The 19,620-nt window shown below is 54.2% G+C and overlaps 1 protein-coding gene across 1 annotated transcript in view; it reads left to right on the forward strand.

Moving 5' to 3' along the window:
• BNIP3 (BCL2 interacting protein 3) overlaps positions 1-5,272 on the forward strand; it is a 29,350-nt gene extending 24,078 nt beyond the window's left edge. The window contains exons 5-6 of the mRNA XM_029060583.2: positions 946-1,098; positions 4,890-5,272. Coding sequence (XP_028916416.1) covers positions 946-1,098; positions 4,890-4,935 — 199 coding nt within the window. The 3' untranslated portion in view covers positions 4,936-5,272. The remainder of the gene's footprint in view (positions 1-945; positions 1,099-4,889) is intronic.
• Positions 5,273-19,620: the final 14,348 nt, after the last annotated feature.

A 19,620-nucleotide genomic window follows, 5' to 3' on the forward strand; every position in this document is an offset into this window, starting at 1 on the left:
GCCTGGTTTAAGAAGTAAGTGTTTAACAAATAACATCTTTTTAAAAAGTCAGTCCATCAGTGCTATGTAATAGTAATGTTGCTATTTGTTAAGCGCTTACTATGTGCAGAGCACTGTTCTAAGCGCTGGGGGAGATACGGGGTAATCAGGTTGTCCCATGTGAGGCTCACAATCTTAATCCCCATTTTACAGATGAGGGAACTGAAGCCCAGAGAAGTTAGGTGACTTGCCCACGGTCATACAGCCGACAAGTGGCAGAGGGATGTACTGAGCGCTTGCCCTGTGCGGAGCATGGCCTAGTGGCTAGGGCCCGGGCCTGGGAGTCAGAAGGACCTGGGTTGTAATCCTGACTCTGCCACCTGTCTGCTGTAAAACCTCGGGCAAGTCACTTCACTTCTCTGGGCCTCAGTTCCCTCCTTCTGTAAAATGGGGATGAAGGCTGTGAGCCCTATGTGGAGCAACCTTATTACCTTGTATCTACCCCAGGGCTTAGTACAGTGCTTGGCACATAGTAAGTGCTTAACGAATAACATTAAAAGAAGAGTCGGCCCATCGGTGCTGCGTTTTGAGCACTTGCACCGTGGAGAGCGTGGCCTGGTGCCTGGGAGTCGGAAGGACCTGGGTTCTAACCCCGGGCTCCGCCAATTTACCTGCTGCGTGATCCCGGGCGAGCCGCTTCACCTCTCTGGGCCTCAGTTCCCTCGTCCGTAAAACGGAGACGGAGACCGCGAGCCCCACGTGGGCCAGGGACTGGGTCCGACCCCATCACCTCGTCTCTACGCCGGTGCGTAGAACGGCGCTTGGCGCCTAGGAAGCGCCGAACAGCTACCGTCCTCCTCATTAGGGTGCTGAGCGCTCGGGGAAGCGGGACGCGGGCCGGTCGGAGGGACTTGGAGGGCGCAGCCTCGGGGGAACGGTCTAGCGCGGCCTTTTCTCCCCCGACAGGGAATTTCTCTTCAGACACCCGAGACGCCCGGCGGCCGCCCTCAGCATGAGGAACACCAGCGTGATGAAGAAGGGCGGCATCTTCTCGGCCGAATTTTTAAAGGTTTTCCTTCCGTCTCTGCTGCTCTCTCACCTGCTGGCCATCGGACTGGGGTGAGTCGGCTTCCTCCGCGCCCCGCTTTCCTCACCTCATCCGGAAAAAGGGGCCCAGAGCCCCGCCGCCCGTGGTCGGCGAGCCCTGTGACGGCGGCGGGGAAGGAGCCCGGGTCCGGGAGACCCGGGGCGAGTCATTTGCAGCGCTTAGAAGAGTGCTTGGCACATAGTGATACCGTCATCACTTCCCTGTGCCTCAGTTTCCTCTTCGGGGAATAAAGGGATCCGATTCCCGTTCCCTCTCCCCGTGTGGCGGTGAACGACCGGCTCCTACCTAATTGCCTCGGCTCTACCCCGGTGCTTAGAACAGCGCTCGACACACCGTGAGCACTTAACAGATACCGTTATTGTTCATTCGGTCGTATTTCGGGAGCGCTCACCGTGTGCAGAGCACCGTGCTAAGCTCTTGGGAGAGGACAGTGGAACAGTAAACCGTGACATTCCCTGTCCACGTGGAAAACGAGCCCGAGTGGTCAAATCGGAGCAGCTCCAACTGCTCGGCAAAGCAGAAGGCTCACGAGAGAACTATCGCGGATTATCCATCTCTCGGAGAAGCAGCGTGGCTCAGTGGAAAGAGCCCGGGCTTTGGAGACAGAGGTCAGGGGTTCGAATCCCGGCTCTGCCCCTTGTCAGCTGTGCGACTGTGGGCGAGTCACTTCACTTCTCTGTCCCTCAGTTACCTCAGCTGTAAAATGGGGATGAAGACTGTGAGCCCCACGTGGGACGACCTGATTCCCCTGTGTCTACCCCAGAGCTTAGAACAGTGCTCTGCACATAGTAAGCGCTTAACAAATACCAACTCTTTATTTGGTCCAGAAGTGGTCACAAAGACCTGCTGTGGGATTCCTGGACAGCCGGACCATATTTTTCAGGAGATTCTGCCTGGAGAGAATCTCCCCCTCGTCTCTGCAACGTTTCTTTGGAGTTTCTCCGTACGGGGACTGTGAGGCAAAACCCCTCTTCTTCCTCTGAAAATTCTCTCTCCTCGCCCTCCCGTGTCCCGGGCCAGTGGCTCGAGACGGAGCCTTGGGTCCACAACGGTCTCTCCTTAACCGGGAGCCGGATTTTCTCCAAATATGATGATATTTGTTAAGCGCTTACTGTGTGCCACCCATTGTTCTAAGCGCTAGGGTAGATACAAGGTAAGTGGGTTGTCCCCCGTGGGGCTCACAGTCTTATTCCCCGTTTTACAGATGAGGTAACTGAGGCCCAGAGAAGTGACGTGACTTGCCCGAAGTCACACAGCGGACAGGTGGCGGAGTCAGGATTGGAACCCACGACCTCTGACTCCCAAGCCCGGGTTCTTTCCACGAAGCCGCTTCTCTGACTGTTGTAAGCACTTGCCCAAGGTCACCCGGCTGGCAAGTGGCAGAGCAGTGTGGCCTAGTGGATAAAGCAGGGTCTTGGCAGCCAGACTCTTGTCAGTTAACTGTATTTATTGTGCGCTTACTGTGTGCAGAGCACTGTCCTAAGGGCAGGAGCCAGTACAATATAGTATAACCGACACCTTCCCGGCCCACGTTGAGCTTAGAGTCTAGAGGACCTGGGTTCTAATCCCAACTTCACCACTTGCCTGCTGTGGGACCTTGAGCAAGTCCCTTCGCTTCTCTTGCCTCAGTGTCCCCAACTGCAAGATGATTCTATCCCTGTTCTCCCTCTTACGTAGACTCTGAGGCGGCCCTAACTAGTTTACATCTACTCCGGTGCTTAGATTCATTCCGTCATTCGTCCATTCAGTGGAATTAATAATAATCATGATATCTGTTAAGTGCTTACTATGTGCAAAACACCGTTCTAAGCGCTGGGGAGGATACGACGTGATCAGATTGTCCCACGAGGGGCTCGCGGGCTTAATGCCCATTTTACAGATGAGGGAACCGAGGCACAGAGAAGTGAAGTGACTTGCCCGAAGTCACAGCAGACGAGCAGCGGAGTCAGGATTTGAACCCGTGACCTCTGACGCCCCAGCCCGTGCTTTTTCCACTGATCCATGCAGCTTCTCTGAAATAAGTGTTTACTTATTATGAGTGGTATGTGGTGGGCACTTACTATGTGCCAGGCACTGTCCTAAGCGCTGGGGTAGATCCGGGTTAATCAGCTTGTCCCACCCGGGGCTCACAGATGAGAAGACCGAGGCCCAGAGAAACGAAGCGACTTGGCCGAGGTCACACAGCCGACAAGTGGCAGAGCGGGGATTATAACGCACATCTTCTGCCTCCCGAGCCCGGGCTCTAGCCACTAGGCCACGCTGCTTCCTGGGAGCGCTTACTGTGTGCACAGCACTATACTAAGCACTGGGGAGAGTGGGATATAACAATAAACAGGTGCATTCCCTACCCACAACGAGCTTACAGACTAGAGAAGCAGCGTGGCTCAGTGGAAAGAGCCCGGGCTTGGGAGTCAGAGGTCATGGGTTTGAATCCCATTTTTTAGAAGGGGAGACGGACATTAATAGAAACAAATCAATAAAAGGCAGATATTACGGAACACGAAGGCACGCCTCCTTCTCTCCTCAAACTCCTCCTTCGGCCCCACAGCAGTTGATTTCTTCATTTATCTCCCCCTCCAGACTGTGATTCCACCATGAGCAGGGAAGGTTTCCACCGACTCTTTCATATCGTCCTCTCCCCGGCGTCGAGTACAGCGCTCTGTACATTAAGCGCTCGATAAATACTACGGTTGACTGATGGGTTCTACTCCCGGCTCTGTCCCTTCCTGCTCTGTGATCCTGGGCGAGTCACTTCCACGACAGTAATAGCGATAATAATGATGGTGTTCGTTAAGCGCTTCCGTTGCGCCAGGCGCCGTACTAAGCGCTGGGATGGAAACGAACCCGTCGGGCTGGACCCGGTCCCGTCCCATGGGAGGGCTCACGTTCTCAACCCCCGTTTTCCGGATGAGGTCACCGAGGAGCAGAGAAGTGAAGTGACTTGCCCGGGGCCACACGGCGGGCAAGCGCCAGAGCGGGGATTATTCATTCATTAGTATTTATTGAGCGCTTACTATGTGCAGAGCACTGTACTACGCGCTTGGAATGGACAAATCGGTAACATGGAGACGGTCCCTGCCCTTTGACGGGCTCACGGTCTGATCGGGGGAGAAGGACAGACGAGAACGATGGCGATAAATAGAATCGAGGGGATGAACGCCTCATTAAAACAATAGCAAATAAATGGTATCAAGGCGATGTTCATTTCATTAACAAAATAAATAGGGTGATGAACATATAAACAGTCGAGCGGACGAGTACGGTGCCGAGGGGAGGGGAGAGGGGGAGGAGCAGAGGGAAATGGGGGGAGAAGGGGGTTTAGCTGCGGAGAGGTGAAGGGGGGGAGGTAGAGGGAGTAGAGGGAGAAGGGGGGCTCAGTGTGGGAAGGCCTCTCGGAGGAGGTGAGCTTTAAATAGGGTTTCGAAGAGGGGAAGAGAATGAGTTTGGCGGAGGCGAGGAGGGAGGGCGTTCCGGGACCGCGGGAGGACGCGGCCCGGGGGTCGACGGCGGGACGGGCGAGACCGAGGGACGGTGAGGAGGTGGGCGGCGGAGGAGCGGAGCGTGCGGATTAGAACCCACGACCATCTGTCTCCCAGGCCCGGGCTCTAGCCCCTGTGCCGTGCTCTGCCTCAGTTTCCCTACAAAACAAGGATTTGATCCCCGCTCCCCGTCCTTACCCTGTGCATGGGGAGTCCGACCCGAGGATCCCGTCTCCACCCCGGCGCTTAGGACGGTGCCTGGCACATAGTGAGCGTCTAACAGGTTCCCCGCTTGTAATCGGCCCCGCCCTTTCCCTCGGCAGGATTTACATCGGGAGACGCCTGACGCCGTCGACCAGCAGCTACTGAGAGGCGACGGAGAGGCCAACCCCGCCGCCCCCCCGGCCGGCTCGGACGGTCAGCTTCAAGCCCTAGACGGCCGGCCCGCTGACCCTTCTTTATTTTGTCCTAGCGTAGTCGGACGAGAGAGACGCCGTGAAGCCCAGCGTGCGCGCGTTCGCTCTCTCTCTCTCTCTCCTCTCCCCTCGCCCCCCCGCCCCCCACACATACAAATCCACATCCCCTCCTCTCCCCCCCCATTTGAAATCACCTTATTTCATCTGCGTCGTACTGGTTAGGATCCGCATTTCCAGGTAGAGGAAGTCTGCCCTGACGGTGATGCGTCTAGAACGGTCAGAAGAAGAATGATGGTGTCTCTTAAGCGCTTACTCTGTGCCAGACACTGTTCTAAGAGCTCGGGGAGATACAAGGTAATGAGGTCGTCCCACGTGGGGCCCTTCATCCCCATTTTCCAGATGAGGGCCCGGGGAAGTGAAGCGACTGGCCCCAAGTCACACAGCTGACACGTGGCGGAGCCGGGATTAGAACCCACGACCTCCGACTCCCAAGCCCGGGCTCTCGCCCCTGAGCCGCATTGCCTCTCTAGAAACCTTCCCGAACCTTTCCCCCAGACCAGGAAACCGCCCCCGTCCATTCTGATCAAAATACCATCCCGCGGGGGCTCATCCGAAAGAATCGACGCGGCTTTGGCGGATCCGGCCGCCGGATTAGAGCGAGTCCCCTGAGGACGACGCTAAATTCACTTACTTTTCTCGTGCGAAGAGAAGGTATATAGGACACACAAGCGTACGAGTTTTTAAATGAAGTAGACGTGCCCTCAAAACGTATTTCCTTGGGCAGGGCTGAGACTCTCCCGTCCCCGCCAACCCGTCCCTTTTGAAGTCAATCCTCGACTTGGGGTATTCGGAAGTCTTATTTTCCGTGAAGCCGTGCTCCATCTTGGGGAACCCTCAACGGTCGAACGTGGGGTGAATTCAAGCGTTTTTGCTTTTTAGGTCCTCTCGTAAAGGAAGGTGAGAAATGAATTACTCTTCGGGTTTTAAAGGATAAAACGACGACAGAGGCGTCGGCTTAAAGCTAGAGTGGTTTCTGCTTTTATTTTTTAAAAGAGGCGGTAACGGCGATAAACTGCACCATCCCCGGTTTTGGGCTTTCCCGTTTCTTGTCCAAGTGTGTTGAAAGTGCCATATTATAATTTTTTTTTTTTAAAAAAAAAAACACCTTTTGATACAAAATCTAGAAACCTGGAACTTTGCTCATTCATCTCCGTTTCCATAGGGTAGAAAGGAAATAGGTCGAATCTCAAGGGCTCTCAGCTAATAAGATGGGAAAAGAGAAATGAGATTTTTTTTCTTGTCTCCACTAGCTAACTACCCTCTCGTGCACACTTCAACTCGGGCCTGTTGACCTACGATTAAATAGCTGGGCCCTTCTCCACGATTGGATGAGAAGTGCTTTTTTTTTTTTTAGTGGTTCGTAAGCGCTTAGTATGTGTCGAACAGTGTCCTAAGCGCTGGGATAGCTACGAGTGAATTACAGTCGCTGTCCCGCATGGGGCTCGCAGTCTAAGTAGGAGGGAGAACTGAGGCACAGAGAAGCAAAGTGAGAAGCCCAGGGTGACCCAGCGAGTGATCGGCGGAGCCAGGATTAGAACCCAGATCCTCCGACTGCTAGGCCCGTGCTCTTTCCTCTAGGCCGCCGTTTCTGCTTTGGTCCCCCTTCGCACCGGTTTTTAAAACAGGCTCCGCTCCCCCCAGATTCCCTTTCGCGGGGCAGAACCGACTTCTGCCGGACGACGCTTGATCTATCGACCGGTCGGCCGATCCAGGGTACTCACTGAGCGCTTACTGCGCGGCGAGCACCGTACCGAGCGCTCGGGCGGGCACAAATCCGGCAGCTTCGGTAGAGACGTGTTCCGTCCCGCGTCTGGGAGAACGGGGCGTTGGTACGATCCGGCGGTGTTCTTCCGCGCGGACACGCCGCGGAGCGGGGACGTCGGCCGAGGCGGGAGAACGCTCAACTCACGGTTTCTTCGAGCGCCACCCCGGGCTCTTAGGAGAACCCCGACGTCGGAAAGGACGGGAACCCGGAATCGGGGAACGTTGGCCGGTGAACCGAGATCGGACGCCAGACTCCGGGCTCTGCCGGGCCTCGGGACACCGCACGAGTCTCACCACGCGCCGGCCGGACAGCTGACCGACCCCGGAGCCCGCCACAGACTTCTAAACCCCGTGGCCTTTTTAGGCCAAGCGTCCGGGTCATCCCCCTCACCTGGATTCAGGGGTTTGTAGGTGAGCGATCAATCTGTCAGTCGATGGCACTTCTTGGGCGCTTACTGGGTATCGAGCACTGTACTAAGCGCTGGGGAGAGTACGGTAGAGGAGGTAGACCTGATCCCGGCCCTCGAGGAGTTTATAGCCAAGATGGGGAGACAGATGCTAAAAAAAAAAAAAGAGAGATGGGGAAATAGCCAAGTGAGCGGGAAAGGGGAATCGAGGTCTCCCTGAAGGCGTTCCATACACTCCCGTCTCTCTGGTTTCTCTTCCCCAAAATAATAATGATGGTACTCGTTAGGCACTTACTATATGCCAAGCACTGTTCTAAACACGGGTAGACTTAAGATAATCAGGTGGACACAGTCCCTGTCCCACATAGGGCGCATACTCTTAATCCCCATTTTACAGATGAGGGAACTGAGGCCTAGAGAAGCAAAGTGACTTAGCCAAGGTCACACAGCAGACATGTGGCAGAGCTGGGATTAGAACCCAAGACCTTCTGACTCCCAGGCCCGGGCTCTATCCACTAAGCCATGCTGCTTCCCTGAAGTACTCTTAAATGCCCTGCTTGATGATGATGGTTTTTGTTAAGTGCTCACTATGTGCCAAGCACTGTTCTAAGCGCTGGGGGAGATACAAGGTAGGTTGTCCCACGTGGGGCTCACAGTCTTTATTCCCATTTTACAGATGGGCTAGCTGAGGTGCAGAGAGGTTGAGGGACTGGCCCAAAGTCACAAAGCTGATAAGTGGCGGAGGGAGGATAGAACCCACGACCTCTGACTCCCAAGCCCGGCCTCTTTCCACTCAGCCCCGCTGCTCCTACCCAGACTTTTCCAATTGCCCCACGTTAGGATGAAGCCCTCCACTAGACTCCAAGCTCCCTGTGGATAGCGATCCTGGCCACGTCTATTACACTCTCTTACTCTGAGCCCCCGTAATAATAATAATAATGGCATTCGTTAAGCGCTTACTATGTGCAAAGCACCGTTCTAAGCGCCGCAGGGGGTACAAGGTAGGTTGTCCCACGTGGGGTTCACAGTCTTCATCCCCATTTTCCAGATGAGGTCACTGAGGCACAGAGAAGTGCCCAAAGTCACACAGCTGACAGGTGGCGGGGCTGGGATTCGAACCCATGACCTCTGACTCCCAAGCCCGGGCTCTTTCCACTGAGCCAGGCTGTTTCTCTTGTGCTCGGAGCACTGTGGAATAGAAGCTCCTAGAGCACAGGGATCGTTTAGTTATTCTGGTATGCTCTCCCAAGTGCCCATTCAGTCGTATTTATTGAGCGCTTACTCCGTGCACAGCACTGTACCGAGCGTTTGGGAGAGTACGCCACAACACTACAGAAGCGCTCTGCACACAGTAGACCGTAAACTCCTTGAGGGCGGGGATCGTTCGGCCGGATTTATCGCGCGCTTCCTGGGTGCAAAGCGCTGTCCTGAGCACCGTACCCACTCAGGCAACTCACGTGTCCTTGAACCGCCCCACGTTCTTAGTCCAGCGCTCCGCGTAGATGCCCAGTCGGTGCCGTAGCCCGATGACGCAGATTCCCCCGGGTGGAACCGTTCGGCCGGCGGGTGGGAAGAATTTTTGAACGCCGCCTTCCCGGCGGGATGGAGGATCTGGAAATTCACGGGGCAGCGGATCCCCTGCCCTCTCCCTCTGCGTGGAGTCGGGGTCCCCCACCCCAGGAGAGAGAGAGAGAAAGCCGCCGCCTCGGAGCACGGCCGGTGCTCGCGATTGCAACTGGAAACTGCTGCTGGTTGCGGTTTGTCCCGGTTTTCGAGGCCGCTGGTGCCCAATAAAACGAGGGACCGGGCGGTCTTGCGTCTTCTTTACCCGGCACCAGCCTGACTGGGGTGGGGGGCGACGGGGGCTCCTCGTCCCACCGCTTCCCACGGGGCTGCGTCGCCTCGCGGTCGGCGCCCGCTCGGCGCTCGATAAGTACGACTGCGTGAATCGACCGGGCCGTAGGACTGTAAGCCCGTCAAAGGGCAGGGACCGTCTCTATCTGTTGCCAACTTGTTCATCCCAAGCGCTTAGTACAGTGCTGTGCACATAGTAAGCGCTCAATAAATACTATTGAATGAATGAGTCTTTAGCGAGCGCTCGCTCACCGCCTGCAGAGCGCTGCTCTTAGCCCTCAGTGCCCGCGAAGCGGCGCGGCTCGGTGGAAAGAGCCCGGGCTGGGGAGTCAGAGGTCATGGGTTCAAATCCTGGCTCTGCCGCTTGTCAGCTGGGTGACTTTGGGCCAGTCACATCACTTCTCTGGGCTACAGTTACCTCATCTGTAAAATGGGCATTAATAAATAATAAATAACATTGGTATTTAAGCACTTACTATGGGCCGAGCACTGTTCTAAGAGCTGGGGTAGATAGAGGGTAATCAGGTTGTCCCACGTGAGGCTCACAGTCTTAATCCCCATTTTACAGATGAGGGAACTGAGGCACAGAGAAGTGAAGTGACTTGCCCACAGTCAGCTGACAAGTGGCAGAGCCAGAATTCAAACCCGTGACCTCTCATTAAGATTGTGAGCCCCATGTGGGACAACCTGATTACCTTGTATACTCCCCAGCGCTTTGAACAGTGCTTTGCACATCGTAAGCGCTTAACAAATGCCATCATCGTTATTATTATTATTATTGTTAGAGCCCGGGCCTGGATGTAAGGAGGGCCTGGGCTCTAATCTCGGCTCTGCCGCCCGTCTGCTGTGGGACCCTAAGTCACTTCTCCGGGCCTCAGTTCCCTCATCTGGAAAACGGGGGTTATTATTAATAATGATGATGATGATGGTATTTGTTAAGCACTTACTATGTGCCAAGCACCGTTCTAAGCACTGGGGGAGATACAAGGTAATCAGTTTGTCCCCTGAGGGTCTCCCAGTCTTAATCGCCATGTTACAGATGAGGTAACTGAGGCACAGATAATGAAGTGACTTGCCCAAGGTCACACAGCAGACCAGTGGCGGAGCCACACTCAGAACCGATGACCTTCTGACTCCCGGACCTGTGCTCCATCCGCTACACCACGCTGCTTTTTGAAAAACTGGACAGCAAGCGAATAAAAAGCTAACTGGTCGCTCTCGAAGACTCCCTCAAATCTAGACAGAAAGAGCTCCTACCTTGTTGTTGGTGTCTTATTGCCGTCGAGTCGTCTCCGACCCATAGCGCCGCCACGGACGCATCTCTCCCCGAAGGCCCCGCTCTCCATCCGCCATCCTTCCGGGAGTGGATCCGCAGAGTTTTCTTGGGAAAAATTAGGAAGCGGTTTTCCATCGCCTCCTTCCAGCGGTTAATTCGAGTCTCCGTCCTTGACTCTCTCCCGTGTCTCCGCTGCCCGGCCCGGGGGAGTTTTGCCTTGCAGCCGATGGCCCGCCGCTCGCTAGCCGCCGGCCGAGCTCGGCACGGAACGGACGGGCCCCTGCTCGACTCTCCCGTCGCCGAGACCGGTAGAGGACGGGAAATTCTCCAGCTGCCATCCTGGAAAGGGAGCTTTTACACCTTACCTAGCTGTAATATCTCAACAGGGCTTCGATGGGTGAGTCCCAGACCACTGGAGCCGGTTCCTTTCGCAGTGGATAAAACCAGATGCCTTCACGGCCGCACGAGCGACCGGCTCGGGAAGCAGCGTGGCTCCGTGGACACGGCCTGGGCCTGGGGGCCAGGAGGACCTGGGTTGAAGGAGAGAAGGGAGGAAAGGTCACCCTGCCACGTCCCTTCCCGTCGCGACCTGCACGGGCCCCTCCTGGGGCGAGGAGGTGGTCCGGGCGGCGATGCCTCTTTGGCAGCCCCACTGCCCGTTGCTGCCAGCTGGATGGGCGGTAATAATAAAAATGACGGTATTAAGCGCTTACTACGGGCCAAGCACTGTTCTAAGCACCGGGGTAGATACAAGGTAATGAGGTTGTCCCACGTGGGGCTCACGGTCTCAACTGTAGCAATGTGCTAGAAGCTCTCCTCCGAGCCAGGGACCCCTCTGCCCCCCAGCCCCAGGGCCGCTAGGGCTCGCGTTCTCTATCCGGAGCCCCTCTCCCACAAGGCAACCTCAGTCCTGAAGAAACCTCAGCCCACCCACGTCGTTCACTCACCGAATAGCAACGGAAAACCCGGGAGATCCCGCGGGCGTTCCTGGGAAAGGTCTAGAAAGCCCCGGGCAAGGCCATGGATTTTAGCGGGAAAGGTCTCGAAAGCCCCTGGAAATGCCACGTGGAACCAGCGTGGCTTAGTGGCTGGGAGTCAGTGGGTTCTAATCCCGGCTCCGCCACTCGTCTGCTTTGTGACCTTCCTTCTCCTTGCCTCAGTCTCCTCATCTGGAAAATGGGGATTAAGACTGTGAGCTTCACGTGGGACAACCTGATGACCTTGTATCTACTCCAGTGCTTAGAAGAGTGCTTGGCACATAGTAGACGCTTAACAAATACCGTCACTATTATTATTCCTGGAAAAGGTTTAGAAAGTCCCAGGAAATGTCACAGGCATTCCTGGGAAAGGTCTAGAAAGCCCCAGGAAATGCCACAGGAGTTGTTACGGGGAAAGGTCTAGAAGGTCGCAGCAAATACCCCCGGCGTTTCTGGGAAAGGTCTAGAAAGCCCCAGAAAATGCCACGGATGTTTCGGGAAAAGGGCTCTAAAGCCCCAGGAAATGTTGGGCGTTAGCAGGAACGGTCTAGGGAACAAAGCAAAAGGCAGAGCTCAGCTACAACACGGAGACCTGGTGTGTCTGCCCTTGGAAGAGCTCGGGCAGGTCCGGAATGTTCCTCGAGAATCTCCACAGAGGGACGAGAATACCAGTGGACCGTACCAAGTGGGCGTTCAATAAGGCGCTACCTATAAGGACGACGGCTAGCAGAGAGGTCAGCGTTGTCGTCGGGAGGGAAATGACGTAAAGATGGGGGCCCTGCAGCTTTCCGCCACCGGCTGGGGGACCTCATAAGTAACCCGGGCAGGCAGCACTTCCCAGTGGAAAGACCCTGGGAGTCAGAAGGACCTAATCATGATAACGAGGGTGTTTGTTAAGCGCTCACTCTGTTCCAAGCACTCTTCTAAGAGCTGGGGTAGACACCCGCTAAAGGGGCCGGACACAGTCCCTTCCCCACGTGGGGCTCAGGGTCTTAATCCCCATTTTTCAGATGAGGAAACTGCAGCAAAGTGAAGTGGCTTACTCAAGGTCACAGAGCAGATATACGAGTGACCTCGTGTGACCTCCTGCTCCACCCCATCTCGCCCACTCACCCACTTGGACACACAGCCCATCTCATCATCTCTAACCACTGCACAATCTCTCCCCTCACCGATTCTGAAATCCCCCCTCTGACCACACCCCCTCCCTGTAAATCTGTGCCGTTCCCCCCGGGAGACCTCCGGTCCTTTGACCCCCCTCCGATTTTCTCAACTCATCACGCCCCACTTAGCCTCCGTACCCAAATTACCCTCCCCTGATGACCAAACAGATGTCCTCGACACCACCCTCTCTACCGAACCCATCTCCCTCGCTCCCCTACCCCTCGGTCCGACTCGTAGCGCTAACCCACGGCCCTGGATCCCCCCCCACGGTCCGCCTCCTTCGCTCTTGCGCCCGAGCCGCAGAGCGCTGCTGGCGGAAATCTAAATATCGGGCCGACTTCGTCCGCTTCAAGTTCATCCTTGCCTGCTTTAGCTCTGCCCTCTCCTCTCCCTGGCAAAATTATTTCTCCACCCTCATTGACCCCCATGCCCATTGCCCGCGCCGGTTGTTTCAGACGTTAAACTCCCTCCTCGGGACCCCGGTCCCTCCCCCGTCCCTTGGGTTCTAATCCCGGCTCCACCACTTATCAGCTGTGTGACTTTGGGCTTTGTGTGACTTCTCTGTGCCTCAGTTACCTCGTCCTGTAAAATGGGGATTAAGACTGTGAGCCCCACGTGGGACAACCTCATTACCTAGTATCTACCTCGGCGCTTGGAACAGTGCTTGGCACATAGTAAGCGCTTAACAAATACCATAATTATAGTCATTATCCCTTGCCTCCTAGGAACTGCCAATGAGCTTCTCTCTCGCTCCACCCACATATTCAATCCATCGCTAAATCCTGTCGGTCTTACCTTCGCCACATCAATAAGATCCTCCCTTTCCTCTTCATCCAAACTGTTTCCACGTTAATCCAATCACTCATCCCCTCCCGCCTGGATGACTGCATCAGCCTCCTTGCTGACCTCCCTGCCTCCCGTCTCTCCCATCTCCAGTTCATACTTCACTCCATTGTCCGGATCAATTTTCTACAAAGACGTTCAGAACATATCACCCTGCTCCTCAAGAACCTCTAGGGGTTGCCCAGCCACCTCCGCATCAGACAAAAACTCCTCACCCGTGGCTTCCGAGCCATCCATCCCCTGGCCCCCTCCTACCTCCCCTCCCTTCTCTCCTCCATCGCGGCCCGCACGCTCCGCTCCTCTGCCGCCGCTCACCTCCTCACTGGGCCTCCAGGTCGTCTATCTCACTGCCGACCCCCCGGCCCACGTCCCTCCTCCGGCCCGGAACGCCCTCCCTCTTCAAATCCCACGGACGATGACCCTCCCCCCGCTTCAAAGCCCTACTGAAGGCCCACCTCCTCCAAGAGGCCTTTCCTGACTAAGCCCCCCTTTCCTTTTCTCCCACTCCTTTCTGCGTCACCCTGACTTCCTCCCTCTGTTCTCCCCTCCAAGCCCCACACCGCTTATATCCATATCTGAAATTTTATTTATCAGTATTTACGTCTGTCTCCCCCTCCTCTAGACTTTGAGCTCATTGTGGAAAGAGAATGTGGCTGTTTATTGTTGTACTGTACTCTCCCACGCGCTTAGTACCGTGCTCTACACGCAGCGGTCAATAAATACAATCAAATGAATGAGTTTGCAGTAGAGCCGGGATTAGAACCCAGGTCCTTCCGTCTGCAAGGTCTGTGCTCTGACCATTAGGTCACGCTGCTTCCTTAGAGCAGGCAAATATGCAGCCAGGACACAAGGCAAGATCTGCTTGGCCTAATGTTCCTAGCGTTCATCTCTCTGGCCGTAATTATTCTGTGCGTTAACATTTCCTCGTGAAAATGGATCAACGGCTCCTCCCATCTGGTCCTGTCTAATCCTGCTCTGCCGCTCGTCAGCTATGTGACTTAGGGCGAGTCTCTTCACTTCACAGAGAAGCAGCGTGGCTTAGCGGAAAGAGCCCGGGCTTGGGAGTCAGAGGTCGTGGGTTCTAATCCCGGCTCCGCCACTTGTCTGCTGTGTGACCTTAGGCAAGTCACTTAACTTCTCTGGGCCTCAGTTACCTCACCTGCAAAAATGGGGATTAAAAAATGTGAGCCCCACATGGGACAGGCTGATGACCCTGTATCTCCCCCAGTGCTAAGAACAGTGCTCTGCACATAGTAAGCGCTTACAAATACCATAATAATTATTATTCTCTGGGCCTCAGTTCCCTCATCTGTAAAATAGGGATTGAGACCGTCAGCCCCAACGGGTCCGACCCGATATGCTGGTATCCACCCCTGCGCTTAGTACAGTGCCCGGTACGTAGTAAGCGCTTAACAGATACCACTATTACTATTATTATTATTATCATCGGTTACCTCATCTGTAAAGTGAGATTGTGAACCCCGTGTGGGACAGGGACTGTGACCAACCTGACGGTCTTGTATTCACCCCGGCGCTTAGAACGGTGCTTGACACAGAGTAAGCGCTTAACACACACCATCGACATCATCACCAATACGGTGCTCTCCCCACAGATGCCCCACTTGGGTGTTTTGAGCACCGACACCCAGCAAAAATAGGGCAGGATTACAGTTCTGAATCGGAGGAGAGAGAGAGAGAGTCAAATTTCCAGGGTATATACACACATGAGCCTGCAAGAAACTCTCCTTGGAAGTGTCTTTCAAACAAGGAAATATTTTGCCAGGGAAATACCATTTTATTTAAATACATTCATCGATCCTAAAGGTCTTCTGTTTATTTAACCCAAGGGAAAATATTAGCCTCTGACAAAATGAAAATATCAGGTGTCGCCTTACCTCTAAAACAAGCACGGCGTAGTGGATCGAGCCCAGGGCTGGGAGTCAGAAGGTCATGAGTTCTTATCCAGGCTCTGCCACTTGTCTGCTGTGTGACCTTGGGCAAGTCACTTTACCTCTCTGGGCCTCAGTTGCCTTCTCTGTAAAATGGGGATTGAGAGTGTGAGCCCCACGTGGGACAGGGACTGGGTCCAACCTCTTTTGCTTGTATTCACTCCAGCGCCGACTATAGTGCCTGGCACCTAGTAAGCACTTAACAAATACCATTATCATTAATATTATTATTATTATTATTATTATTAAAGCCCGCTTTCTCGCTGGCAGGCAGCAAACGTGCCTGCCAACTCTGTTGTCCTCTCGCAAGCACTTCAGTACAATGCTTTCTGCAAAAAGTAAGTATTCAATAAATACTTATCGATTGATTGCCCGATTCCAATGCAGTGGTTTGCCATCTTTATTTGGAAGAGCGCTGGTGAAGCTCCTGTGTGGATAAAGCAGAAACAGTTATTTCCGGGGCATCTTCCATGGCAAGGGGGAGGTAAGCATAAACATCACCCTGGTAAGTTTCTAGATTTGAAACTCAAAGGACCTCTGGTCATCCGGTTCATACACCACCCCCCGCTCAAAAATCAAGCCACCCATCATTCCAAGAAGACAACACGATTAAATATATTCAAGTGGACGATCATGTATTCAGCTATTTCATCCAGGCATTGGCTTGCGACCTTTTCTTCCTCTTGCTCCCTCGATTTGTAATTGATACTAAAACAATTACGTTAATATTGGGTAAGCACTTACTATGTAAGAATAATGTTGGTATTTGTTAAGCGCTCACTATGTGCAGAGCACTGTTCTAAGCGCTGGGGTAGACACAAGGGAATCAGCTTGTCCCACGTGGGGCTCACTCTCTTAATCCCCATTTTACAGATGAGGTAAGTGAAGCACAGAGAAGTGAAGTGACTTGCCCACAGTCACACAGCTGACGAGTGGCAGAGCCGGGATTCGAACCCATGACCTCCGACTCCAAAGCCCGGGCTCCTTCCACTGAGCCACGACCAAGGACTGTCCTAAGACCTGGGGTGGATGCAAGCTATCAGGCTGGATACAGTCCCTGTCCCACATGGGGCTCACGGTCGAAGTGGAAAGGAGAACGGTTATTGGGTCACGACTTTACAGAGGAGGCGACTGAGGCACGGAAGTGAAGTGACTTGCGCAAGGTCACACAGCATCCAAGTAACGGAGTAGGGATTCGAACTCAGGTCCTCCGACTCCCAGGCCCGGGCTCTTTCCACTAGCCCAGTCTGCTTCGATGAGGCCTGCCTCTCGCTCATTGAGCTGTAAACCAACTCAAGGCAGGGACCGAATTTAGTACTTTCGGGGTAGGTATTTCCTCTAATGCTTCTCGGTGTCATCCTCGACCCGTCTCTCTCGTTCACCCCACGCATCCTATCCGTCACCGAGACCTGCCGGTCTCACCTCTACCATATCGCCAAGATCCGCCCTCTCCTCTCCACCCAGACGGCTACCTTACCGCTACGGGCTCTCGTCATATCCCGGCTAGACTACCGTGTCGGCCTTCTCTCCGATCTCCCTTCCTCCTCTCTCGCCCCGCTCCGGTCTATTCTTCACTCCGCCGCCCGGCTCATCTTCCCGCAGAAACGATCCGGGCCCGTCACTCCCCTTCTTAAACAACTCCAGTGGTTGCCTGTCGACCTCCGCTCCGAACAAAAACTCCTCACTCTAGGCTTCGAGGCTCTCCGTCACCTTGCCCCCTCCTACCTCTCCTCCCTTCTCTCTTTCTACTGCCTCTCTATCTGTTGCCGACTTGTTCGTTCCAAGCTCTTAGTACGGTGCTCTGCACATAGTAAGCGCTCAATAAATACTATTGAATGAATGAATGATTAATGCTTAGTACAGTGTTCTGCACGCAAGAGGTGCTCAAATACCTCACCGATTGATTTCCTGAAGCAATCTGATAATAATAATAATGATGATGGTATTTGTTAAGCGCTTACTATGTGCAAAGCACTCTAAGTGCTGGGGGGGGATACAAAGTGATCAAGTTGTCCCACGTGGGGCTCACAGTCTTATGCCCATTTGACAGATGAGGTAACTGAGGCCCAGAGAAGTAAAGTGACTTGCCCAAAGTCACTCAGCTGACGAGCGGCTGAACCGGGATTTGAACCCATGCCCCCGACTCCCGAACCCGTGCTTTTTCCACTGAGCCACGCTGGATCGGAAGCTTCTTGTGGGCACGGAATGCCCCATTTGGGACAGGGACCGTGTCCAATCCGATTTTTCTGCACCTACCCCATCGCTTAGAACAATCTAATATTAAGATATTAACATTAAGCACATATTAAGCGTTAAACAACTGCCCCAATTATCATTATTACTCCTTCCCCAAGTGCTCAGTACAGTGCTCTCCACGCAGTAGATGCTCAAATACCTCACCGAGTGGTTTCCCGAAGCCATGCGCTGTGTACGGAAGCTTCTTGTGGACAGGGAAGATGTCTTCCAAGATTGTGGGCCCCTCGTGGGACGTGGACTGTGTCCAACCTGCTTAGTTTGTTTCCACCCCAGCGTTTCCCCCCTTCAGGATGGCACCGGGAGAGTCTCCAGTCCTCTACCCGTCTCGGCTACGGGAGGGAGAGTCAAGCAGAGGCCTGTAAAGTCCATTCCTAGCTCGGCCGGCGGCTAGCGAGCGGCGGGCCATCGGCTACGAGGCAAAACTCACCCTCGCTGGGCACCGACGGCGCGGGAGAGAGTCGAGGGCGGAGACTCGAGTTGACCGCGCGGAAGCAGGCGGCGGTCAACCGCTTCCGGATTTTTCCCGAGAAAACCCCGCGGATCCGCTCCCGGAACGACGGCAGATGGAGAGCGGGGCCTTCTGGAAGAGATGCGTCCGTGGCGTCGCTCCGGGTCGGAGACGACCCGACGGCCTGAGCCAAGGCAAGCCTGGCACAGAGTAAGCACTTAGATGTCACGGTTATTATCTCTCTCCCAAGGGCTTAATGCGGTGCTCTGCACCCCGGAAGCGATCAATAAATACCATTAATTGATCGATTCTTCTTGTCACAGTGGGAATGCCGACGTACGCAACCGGCAGACAGCAACAGCCTCCTGAAGTCGGAGAGCTGGTTTGAAGAGATATTGCTCCAGAACAGTGGGATTTATTGAGTGCTTACTGTGGGCAGGACAATCAATCAGTCAATCAATCAACGGTGAATTATAGCTGAGGAAAACGAAGATATGTTCAAATGGACAGACTGACCTAGCACTGACTGAAGAGTTCTTTCTTTTCCGATTCTGCTAATATGGATATAAAACATTTGGCCTAAATGAGGCAGCGTGGCTCAGTGGAAAGAGCCCGGGCCTGGGAGTCAGAAGTCATGGGTTCGAATCCCGGCTCTGCCACTTGGCAGCTGAGTTGGGGCAAGTCGCTTCGCTTCTCTGGGCCTCAGTTCCCCCATCTGTAAAATGGGGATTAACTGTGAGCCTCACGTGGGACGACCCGATTATTCTGTATCTACCCCTGCACTTAGGACAGTGCTCTGCACATAGTGAGCGCTTAACAAATGCCAACATTATTATTATTATTATTATTATTGACTTACCCCTGCCTTTCTTGGCCCCCCAAAATCCTGTTCATCAATCAATCAATCAATTTGAGTGCTCACTGTGTGCAGACCACTGTACTAAGCGCTCGTGAGAGTAAAAATGAACAGAATAGGTGGACACATTCCCTGCCCCAAAGGAGCTCACAGTCTAGAGGGGGAGACAGACATTAATATCAATCGATCCATCTTGTTTAATAATAACAATAATAATGTTGGCATTTGTTAAGCGCTTACTATGTGCAGAGCGCCGTTCTAAGCGCTGGGGGAGATACAGGGGAATCGGGTCGTCCCACGTGAGGCTCACAGTTAATCCCCATTTTACAGATGAGGTCACTGAGGCCCAGAGAAGTGAAGTGACTCGCCCACAGTCACGCAGCTGACGAGTGGCAGAGCCGGGAGTCGAACCCACGACCTCTGACTCCCAAGCCCGGGCTCTTGCCACTGAGCCACGCTGCTTCCCGTGTACAGAGCACTGTACTAAGCGCTCAAGAGAGTATAATGATAAAACAGACACATTCCCTACCCACAACAAGCTTACGGTCTAGAGCAGTCCGTTATGGATATGTATGTGAGGGCTGTGGGGTGTGGGCGTGCGGGAGGGATATAAAGTGTGCAAATCCAGTGAAAGGGGAAAGCAGAAGAAGGAGGGAGAAGAGGAAAGGAGGGCTTAGTCAGGGAAGACCTCTCGGAGGAGGTGGCCCGTCAATAAGGCTCTGAAGGGGAGGAGATGAGGAGGGAGGGCGTTTCAGGCCAGAGGCGGGACGTGGGCCAGGGGTAG

The sequence above is a fragment of the Ornithorhynchus anatinus genome, chromosome 3 (genome assembly GCF_004115215.2).
Source record: "Ornithorhynchus anatinus isolate Pmale09 chromosome 3, mOrnAna1.pri.v4, whole genome shotgun sequence".
NCBI lineage: Eukaryota > Metazoa > Chordata > Mammalia > Monotremata > Ornithorhynchidae > Ornithorhynchus > Ornithorhynchus anatinus.